This window comes from Centropristis striata, chromosome 6 (genome assembly GCF_030273125.1).
Source record: "Centropristis striata isolate RG_2023a ecotype Rhode Island chromosome 6, C.striata_1.0, whole genome shotgun sequence".
NCBI lineage: Eukaryota > Metazoa > Chordata > Actinopteri > Perciformes > Serranidae > Centropristis > Centropristis striata.
In genome coordinates this window covers 30,015,637-30,026,519 of record NC_081522.1, presented here as the reverse complement: position 1 = coordinate 30,026,519, position 10,883 = coordinate 30,015,637, and the positions used below count along the sequence as shown (strand labels likewise).

Sequence of the window (10,883 nt, the reverse complement as noted above, 5' to 3'; positions counted from 1 at the left end):
TACTTAAAGGAACAGTTCACCATCATAGCTCTGGGTGTACACTCAGTCTGTATTATATTTACACAAACAAAAGTCTTTCAATGCTAGAAGGTACTGGAGTCAAAAAATAGTATGAAGTATGTATTCTGAAAGTGGAGGAAGCCTAAATGCTCAGAAACTATACTGTAACAAATTGCTGTAAGAAAACAGCCAAATTGTGACAGTAACATTCTGTTTTCCATTAAAAAGGTATTATACTGTGGAAAACAATGCATTCTGGGCAATAGGTAGTTTGCCGTTTCCCATAAAATACTGTAATATACCATAAATAGCATTGCATTCTGGGAGTTATGGTAGAATCAACAGCGGTGAGGCTGAAAAATACGGAAAGCTACTGTATTTCTAGAAGAGACATTCAGCCAACTCTGGTCTTTCCTTTCTTGGAACATCTATTTTAATCATGCATTTCTTGAGCAAATCACAGGGTAAGTTGAACTATGTTTTATTTGCTAGATGATGTTTGCAGTATCAGTATTTTACTATCAAATCAAGGATATACAGGATTGTATTGTAATTCAGTCTGTGGTTTTATCAAAGTAACATACTGTAAAGTAAATTACAGTAAGGGAACTGTAAAAGTGTACAGTGTACCTATGGGATACATTTTGTCATTTTTTTTAGAGTACAGTAAGCTTTATTCCAGTTCCTCAGTCTGTTTGCTCATTGGTCCACTAGCATCATTCATTCGACCTTTGACCTTTGCTCTATGAAAACTGTTGAGCCCACACTTTCTACCCTTCTCTATCCCCCACCTTCTCCCTGTCACTCATTCTGTGTCCTTGCTTATCCATTATCAGCTGACCGCTCAGCCTACATGTCAGCCTGTCTGACACATGGCCTCAGTATTAGCATAGGCTGTGCAGTTACAAAGGTCAGAGTCTGATCCCAGCAGCAGCCAACATGTCCATCAATACTCACAAGTTTTTTCAAGTGTCCTTCAGCAAACGTCTAAATGCCCTACCTGCTCACTGACAGTCCCTGTGGATGAAAGAACCTGAGCTGTAAAGGGTGTCCATAATTTAAAAAAAAAAAGCATGACAAGAATATGCATCGTGAAATTGTGTCTTGATTTATTCTGACTGTCCTGAGTTGATTTTGTCATCATAAAATAATCTCATAATGCATCCTATAAATTATGTACACAGATTTTACAACACAGTAGACCTTGAACACACTGTTCTCTGGAGGAAATTTATTTGTTGATTTACTTTTGAATTAATACAAAATATATATGCAATGGGTTTTTTTTAAAGTCAGTGTATTCATGAATATGAGATAACAATTCATTTAAAATGTGTGAATTCATGTTTTTTATGAAAGTGGTCTCTTGAGAGTATTTATTTTTGCTATTGGGTGCTACTTTCAGATTCAGCACTTATTGTAACAGAAAGTAAAATAACCCATAATTACCCCTTATCATTCTGCCTCCTTTTATTGAGAATTTGGGGTTGTGGGCTGTATATTTTTAGGGAGATAGCAGATCAAGTCATCAAGTGGTGTACATTGGGTTGAAACCATTTGTTATAAATACGTTGGAACAACATAGAGAAATCCATGCTGTGATTTAGTTTCAAAAACTTATGCCATTTCGGAGATTGCTTTATTTTCAGCAATTGGATGAAGAACAATTTTGTTCTTTAAACTGCTGAGAAACACCCTTATTCTCAATATACCTAGAAAAGCTATAGATATTCTATGGGAAATAACATCATCACACATTATTAAAACCGGGCTCATTGAATCCACAAGTCTCAGCTTTGATACCCAATTCATGACATTTAAAGCCTCTTTAGGGACCTCAGTATGCCAATATTCAAATACAGAAGGCGAAAATAGCACATTTTAATGCATGAGAAAAAAACTAAGCAAACTTGTAGGAACCCATAGAACCTTATTTTCATACATATGTCATGACGAAATGACCGCTTTGAAAATCGCCATGTTAAATTGTAGTGAAGGGACAACGAAGCTTCTTGAACCATTTGCTCTATTTGCAGAGCCCACTAGATGGCGCTCTTTGTTCAACAAAGGGCTGAAAACACACTCAATTACCATTCCTAAAGCCTTTTTTTAAGCCAAGACTGCCATCTAGTGAGGTAAAAAAATAAAATAAAGCAAATGCTTCACGAAGCTTCATTGTCCCTTCACTACTAAATTGCCTATCAAAAAAATAGCCTAACCCTACAGTGTTATTTCAAATAAATCCCGACATTAGATCCTAAAATAAACAGTATAAAAAACCTTTTTATAGTGTTTTGGAGCAAGTTTTATAATGTTAATAGACAGCGAGTAGATTATTAACACGTTTGCCAAAGTCACCTGAGCACAGATTTACTTCAGCTCCATTAGTAAATCACTGACATGAACTCAACTGATTGTGCTCTGAAATATTGCTGCTGAGCCCTTATGATTCTATTCAAGTTAAGAGGAGGGCTCTCTGCTCATAACTGTAGTCACAGGTGTGAAGTCTGTAACTGAAGCAGTGCTCATAAACCTGATAGGTGCTTTCCCTTTATGTGTTGTGTCCCACAGTTAGTCATCCTATTGTATCCCTTTATTCATTGTCTCATAGCTTGATGCCACACACACACACAGCGCAAATGCTTCCTTGTTTTATGTCAGCTGTGTCAGTCGTATTAACTGCAGGCTGGTGTGTTCAGTTCCACCAGAGAATACTGACGAGTGCACATCAGTAGCTCTCAGCTGGTGTGTTGACTCTCCCTGGTCCCCTATGAGGAGCCCGGTATGTAGTCTATAGAGTCTAATAATCATACAACTGTTATGATTCCCATAGGGAGAATTATATTACTGCATCAGAACACCATAACAGATTGCAGCCAGGGAGAAGATTAATAAAAAAACTTTTTTTAAAAAACTAAAAGAGGTTAATGAGGATAACATAAAACAGCTGATCTTTTCATTACATGCAGAGCAGGAACGGGTTTAAAGAAAATATTGAGAAAAAGTAGTGTCAAGGTCAAGGTATTACTTTTGAATAACAATCAGTGATGCACTGAATGTGTGAGTGGATTTCAATAATGTGATACGTAATAAAAGAAATAAAAAAACAAGGTAGATTAAACTTCAGTAAAGAGATTGTGAATGGATATGTGAGTACAGCTTCATGAGGGTGTACAGCCTGTACAGGTCAATGAGGCAGATGCTACTATCAACATATGAGGATCCCAAAGATCTGATTGCACTGAAGTAGCTGATAATATTTAGGGCCCGAGCAGGCAACGACCTGCGAGGTCCCTATTGTATTTCTAATTGTCTATGTTATGGGACAATGAAGCTTCATGAACCATTTGCTTTATTTTTTAAACTCCACTAGATGGCAGTCTTGGCACAAAAAAAGGCTTTATCAGTGATAATTGAGTGTGTTTTCAGCCTTTTGTTGAACAAAGAGCTCCATCTAGTGGGCTCTGTAAATAAAGAAAATGGTTCACAAAGCTTTGTTGTCCTTTCACTAATATCCATGTAAAAGTGAATGAATTAAAACACCTTTTACCCACATTTGATTCACTTCGCCTTTGTCTGGGTGCCAGGCTGGTTTCCTTACATAATACCAATTTACTTATGGGGCTTTTAAATGATCATAGATCATAGATGGATAAGTATAGAAAACAATACTGTCATCATGACTTTTACAAAATGTATGAAGACAGATGTGTGTGATTTGTAAAGAAATTATTTGGCAAGCTCTTGGTCAGGACCAATTACTTCATTACTTAAGTTTCTGCTGGTTGTTTATTTGGTGAAAAGCGCAGATGTTACTAAAGACAATAACAATGGATTGCCTTTATTTTAGTGTCCCAGTAAGATACGACAGTGTGGCACTGAGCCGACATACAGAGCACCATGACAACTGAAACTGGTAACCTAGCGAAGAGTGTCCAGTTGAGGTTTATTTGAAATATCATGAGTGTTGTTGAATAAGTACAAATGGGGGGTTAAAGGGACAGTTCAGATTTTTTGGAGTGAGGTTGTATGAGGTATACAAGTTTGGAGAACCAGACACAGGAAACAGATCGCAGACTGGGACTGACACAACGTGTGTTTAAACCACCTGAATAAAAGCCAACCATAAAATTGTTATAGTTGTTTAGGTATACGGTATATTTACAATATGCCCACCAATTTTGTTGCTATCCACAGCCGGGTCATTTGGCACTACTTTTTGTCACCCATAGAACTTGCATGTTCCTACTAAGCACACTTATAGGCTTCATGAGCTGCCGCAGATAAGCTGTTTTGGTCAGAATCCAGTAGCTAAATTTTATAATCAGGGTATGCAGGTCGGTTAACTCCTCAAGGAACTAAGGGTCCTTGCCTTGCATAGCTTGTCAGTTGTTGGCACCTAAACCGTCAACCCCATTTATTTATGTATTTAACTTGATGAGGAGGGTGGATGAATACCCAGCAGGACGAAAAAATAAGACTTCAAAGGGCAGATGAGCTCATCAAGAGTCAACGGCCATCCACATCTGGAGAGGAGATGGACACCACCAGATTATTTTATCTATTGAAACACTTATGATGATTACACCAGACAACCACATACCGGATCGGTCGTGGCCCGGGTTAACAGCGACCACATCCTCTATCGCATCGCAGGATGGAATCAAAAAATTAAATAAATTGGACAAATATGACACCGTATAATGCAACAAGAACTGCAGAAGATCGATCAAAAGGGAAAGAACTGGTGAAAAACATCATAGTGCACCTACGACCACTTGGCGACAGATTATGATGATGATGATGATGATGATGAAATTTTGTTATAGAACCAAATACAAGACAATAATAAAAATGAGTGATTGTGACAGTGATGATGAAATGCTACTCAATAGAAGAAGAACAGATGGAGACTGAACAGGCTAAAAGAGAGGACGGGGAAACTTCTGTGGAAACTCGACCACAGTGGGAGTTGGTTCTTTTTGATTTGGACCAACACAGCTGATCTGTAACACATATGCATTGGAACGTGGAAGTTCTACGGTTGAGAAAAAGTAGTGCCAAATGAAATGACTGTGGATGGCAACAAAAATCGGTGGACTTCAGAGTCTTGGTGGGTAAAAATCAACAGATCATTGGTTTAATGCTGAAAACTGTTTTTTTTTCAATCCAATCTCAATCCAACCTAAGCCTACAAGGTATCAGGTGTGATGTACTATGCCAAACTCATTTGGTCACATTTCCTATTTCTCCAATCCTGTTATTGTTTTCAGTAACTTAAAATGAAAGCTCATTTTGATCGATGTTCAATACAGAACTTAAATCCCGACACCTATGTATCTTAGTCAGTAGGTTCCCACAGTGTTCACACGGTTGGTTTGCGGATCTCAGAGCAAAGACAAGTGACTTAAGTGGCTTTGAGACTGAGAGTCCATCAAGGTGTGCCAGTGAGTTTGTGTTTGTGAGCTCTGTGATGGACTGGCAGGCTGTCCATGCTGTTTACCTGCCGTCTGTGGTCTCCTGTGAGTTCAGCTCCCAGTGCACTATGTGGACTACAAAGCAGACTCCCTGTTATGCTTTATACAGCTCTAGTCCACAGTGCTGTTCTTGGCTTGCTGTGGGTGAACTGAAAAAAACAGAAAAGAATCAAGTTCCTCATTTTTTATTTCTAATATGTCCTCAGTATTTTGTATTATATTGATCCAACTGTGGATTTCATGACTGCCCATTTGGAAGAGAGAAGTGAGAGTTTCTAGACATGAGACACCAAAAACGTATAAAAACAAATAGTTTTGCAGTTAATGTAAGTCATTTTTGCAAAGAATCTGAGGATAACAGTGCTTTAACACTAGTTTTGTAGCTCAAAGCACAAACATCATTTGAAAACTCAACAGCACTGCCCCTTGCAGAGATAATGACCTGGTTTATCAAGATAATCCACACAGTGTGTTGTGAGCAGTTTCATAGGAACTAGCTCCAAGGGACATTGCTTTTGAGTTTTTCAAATTTTCTTTCTTTGGCACTTCGATTTTGGCTTGCACGCACTTCCCTGAAATCAAACGCTTACACTGACTAACAACACAAGAGAGCTTTGTGTTTTCAGTTTGATTGCAGAGGATATTGTACTGCTCCTGTTTGTCATGGTTTCATAGCTAACATCACTTAAACGTTATGTTGCAAGCAGGTAGTATTTTTCTAGCTCATATATGTGAGTCTATATTTTTTTACTGCAAGCATTTTCACATCTAGTTAAATAAATGAAAAAAATACTCCTAAAAGAAGTCAGATAGTGTACAGTATCTCGTGCTTGTGAACCTGCTTTCATCCCATTGGCTCGCAGCCCTGGAGCCTACATACTTTAAGAGGTCTGCAGTTGAACCCTACTCATCTTGCGAAGACGTGAAATTCGTGCCCATTCATAGTGCAGTGCGGCATCGAGGAACGAGGTGGGAGAAGATGGCACAGTGCTAAAAAGCTCCACAGTTAGCTCGGTAGCAGTACAGTGTGCATGTGCCGCAGCAATATGTGTTCAGTTAGCGACCTCTGTATGTTTACAAGCACCGGACACAGTGTGCACAGTTAGTGACACCGGTTTGTTTATGATCAGCGGCGGACATTTTGTGCACAGTTAGCATGCTGGTTTGTTTACAACAAGCACCAGACACTCTGTGCACAGTAAGCATGCTGGTTCGTTTACGATCAGCGGCGAACACTTTGTGTACAGTTAGCATGCTGGTTTGTTTACGATCAGTGGCGAACACTTTGAGTACAGTTAGCATGCCAGTTTGTTCATGGTCAGCGGTGGACACTGTGGCACAGTTAGCGACGGCGGCCGCAGTTGTTGTGCAGCTGCTGAACAGTGATTCGATGACTGTCGGACCAAGTGGGAGGCGTGTATTCGATGTCACGCGCAACGTTAAATATTCCACCTTGCTGGGAGGACCGATTCATAGTGGTCACACTTCCAGCAGTCTCACCAATTTTCCGCCTCTGTGACTACAGAAGGCAGAAAATTGGTGTTATCACTTGATCCCAGCATCCTGTTTTTGGCGTTTTCATAGTGCAGGTGAGGCGTTACAGAGCGATAAATGTCCTGGCATGAAATAGGACTATGAAAGGGGCTTAAGATTCAGTGAAATTCAATTCAATTGTATTTATATAGCCCAGATTCAGGCTGTACAGAGTACCTCACCCTCTGACCTTTGACCCTCACATCGGACAACGAAAAGCTCCTCAAAAAAAAACCTTTAACAGGGAAAAAAGAGAAGAAACCTCAAGGTTTCCCCCCTCAGGTAGAGGGGGGATCCCTCTCCCAGGACGCAGAGATGTGCTATAGATGTTTGTATGGAATAGATCAACATTGTAAATAACAATAGAGTCTGAGAGGGGAGAGGGAGGGAACTGTGTGCCAGTGTTTTGGTGTATGCGTTTGTTTGTTGGAGCTTGTTTGAAACAACCTAATGGTTCCTTCCTCTACCCCAGTCCTTTAATCCACCTGCTCTATATCTGAACTTCACCATCTGCATCTCAAGCCACTGATGCACCATTAAAGCTCTTCCTCCGGCGATAAAGCTCTGTATCTAACACAAAGTTTTCTCCAAACTCTGCATCTCTAAACCTCAGCTCCATTTAAAAGCAACTTCTTGAATCAATTAATGTTTCATCCTTCCTATTGATCAGCTAACACTTAACTCACAACTTCAGTGCAGAGACCTGGGGATGCAGCCCTCTAACTGATGAGACTGACGGTCCTCCTGTATCTCTAGTCCTTGTCCTCTGCCCAGTCCCCCACCTCAGGATCTGAGATTGTGGTCTCAAGCTTTTTTTAGCATTTTTTTTCTGTCACTCTTTTTGTCAAAACAACACAAGCCAACAAAGGCTGGCCCCTGTTATCAGTATTATATAAAGTTAGAGCAGTACAGAATACTCACTAGATTCTACTTGCATCAGAATGTCAAGTGTGACATGAACTGACTCACTGTTGAGTGTCGACTGTGTAAAATATTTGTTTTTCAGAATATGAAGAAGATGGGCAGACATTGTAGACAGTATTGTCATATTGAATATTGGTCTGAATTTAGTTTGTTTTTTTTAAAGGCGGCTATGTTAAAGCCTGGTTAAAGGAGTGTATCCAGGGGCAGTTGTTAGACTTTTTCTTATAAGTCTTGACTTTGTTGAGTTGTCTCCTCCATTTGAGGAGTAATCTACTTACTGTCATGGAGTCTTATTTTAAGCTCTAATCTGTTTTCAAAAGGTGAAATGTAAATTTGAGATCTCTGTAGATGAATGGCATAATGCTATTTCTCATTTGTTGCATTCTGATTTGAATCTTCTTAATGATACAAATATCTAAATGTGATCATGATTTGCTGATTGAGGGAAAGCCTCACTAATTAAGTGCAACTGAGAAAGCATGATTAACTGCCTGGGTGGTTGTCTGGCTGTGTTGGTGATTGGCTGACCAGCTGTTAACTGGCTGCTTGGATGCTAGTTTGTTGACTGATAATGTTGCAACTGATTGACTTTCATTCATAAAGTATACGATTATTCTTCCCTCTACAATCAGTTCCATCACTCCCAAAATATTTATATATCTCCCTTTTATTAGTGAAGGGACAACGAAGCTTTGTGAACAATTTACTTTATTTACGGAGCTCACTAGATGGCGATCTTTGTTCAACGAAGTTCTGAAAACACACTCAATTACCATTGCTATAGCCATTTTTTAATCCAAGACCGCCATCTAGTGGGGTAAAAAAATAAAGCAAATAGTTCATGAAGCTTCATTGTCCCTTCACTACTTTTTCTTTATTTTCCTACTTTAAAAAATATAATAATTCAAATGAATTTAATTCATTGATTTTTGTTCATTTTCATTAATCATGTATTTTGATTGTTCATTCAAAATAAATATAAATTAAAAGTGAGCGGTTAATTCATTTCTAAAATGTCTGTTTTTACATCATAACTCTTCCAGTTCACTAGCTCCTCTACCAAAGTATCTTACAGTTTCATACATTTTATTTATTTTGCTTAATTTCAGTGTGTGCTTACTTTGTGACTCTATCTTTTCAGGACCAGTAGCAGTAATAAGCGGTGAGGAAGACTCTGCCAGCCCCCTTCATCATGTCAACCATGGGATTATCAGCCCCTGTACGCTGGATGGCGGGCCGGACGCCGTGGTGATTGGAATGACCAGGATCCCTGTGATAGAGAACCCACAGTACTTCAGACATGGACACAACTGTAACAAACCCACCACCTGTGAGTACTGATATCTACATTGTGATATATAGTATGTTTAAGGACCGTTTTGAGTTTTCACTGGGGTTTTTTTTTTACTAGAATACAACTGCCGGTAAGTAAGTACACTTTTACACCTGATTGGTACAATTAAATTAGTGTTGGCTGGTTGGCATTGAAATTCTGGTGCTGACATACAACATAAGTAATGGAAGTAGTCACTGTGACGTCGCCCGTTGGTTTGTGGAAATATATATATATATATATATATATATATATATATATATATATATTTATCTGTATATATTTATATATATATGTATATCTGTATATATTTATATATGTATATGTGGATATATGGAGATATGGATATGTGGATATATGTATATGTGGATATAACATAAATCAATTTGACACTTTCACTAAAATATTTGTCTTTTGCTGACCCGACAGATGCACTGATCCTATCCTAAAGCATTAGCCAAGCATGAAAATCCCCACAATGCTATAATTCACTGTTTCGTAGTAAAGTAAATGTCTTCTTGTTCAGAACTGCTGTACATAATCTTTATTTTACAGCTCATACATCTTATATTCATGGCATAATATGGAACAGTGGTTCATGTTAGGTTTAGCTGCACAGTGTATCATATAAGATCAATAAATAACTAGAAATAACAGATTTTAGGCCCAGCAGCATAGAAGTCAACTGTTAATTCCTCCATTCACAGTTGGGACATTTCAAGGCTTTAATGGGCATCAACTCTCCTGATTTAATCTTCAGTACAAAAACTGAGCTGTGTTAGAAAATATCTGGTTCTCAAAGGTACAAGAAGCCTGTGGACATAAAAACTGAAGGGAGAAGTGAACTTCAACTCCCAAGGTGCATTGTAGCAAAGAAAATGTAAGCACAGAGGTTTAAATTATTTTTCATTATCTGCTAATGCAAGTTGAAGTTAAAGATTAGGCTTTCTGATGAAACACTGCAGCTTAAATCAACTGGCTTGAGGATTCTGGGTCAGTTTGAATGGAACTCAGCTGCTGTCGTGCTGCACAATGTTCCACACTGACAGAACAAAACACTCAGAAGCAAAGCTGAAATAACTCAAACTGATAGCCATTACGTAAAACAATTGCTGAAATAGCCAGGAGACGCTGTGTTTCTTTGTCAAGGGACACTGAGCAAAGACAACTCTAAAAGGGGAATTTAGAGTCTGGAAAAACAGCAGCACCAACAGCTCCTAAACCACAGATTTTGTGGTGAGAGAATTCACTTGTTAACTTTCACGCCTTTCACCAGTTGTGAGTAGGTGCACAGGTTAGTGAGTATCAAGGTTATAATAGTTTTGGATTTTTCATTAGTTTCAGTTTTAATTGCATTGTGATTTTTTGTTTTCAAGTTCAGTTAGCTTTAATTCATTTTTAGAGTGAGTTTGCTAGTTTTAATTAGTTTTTAGTTTTTGGAAAATGCTTACTTTTAGTTTAGTTTTTAAGAGTTTTAATGTTAGTTTTTGTTTTTTTGTAATGGGGTATTTGTTGGGTGCCAGATTAAAAAAAGTCACAGTAAATGTTGCCTTTATTTCTTTTATCCATCTCAGCTCCAATAAGTTTTTTTAAGTCATAAAACCAGATCGATGAAA

General features: G+C 38.3%; 1 protein-coding gene across 3 annotated transcripts in view; it reads left to right on the top strand.

The window, feature by feature from the left end:
- Positions 1–10,883, top strand: part of ntrk3a (neurotrophic tyrosine kinase, receptor, type 3a) — a 229,490-nt gene that overhangs the window by 180,296 nt on the left and 38,311 nt on the right. For all 3 annotated transcript variants that reach the window (XM_059334506.1, XM_059334505.1, XM_059334507.1), the window contains one exon: positions 9,076–9,264. In XM_059334506.1, the coding sequence (XP_059190489.1) occupies positions 9,076–9,264 (189 nt within the window). The remainder of the gene's footprint in view (positions 1–9,075; positions 9,265–10,883) is intronic.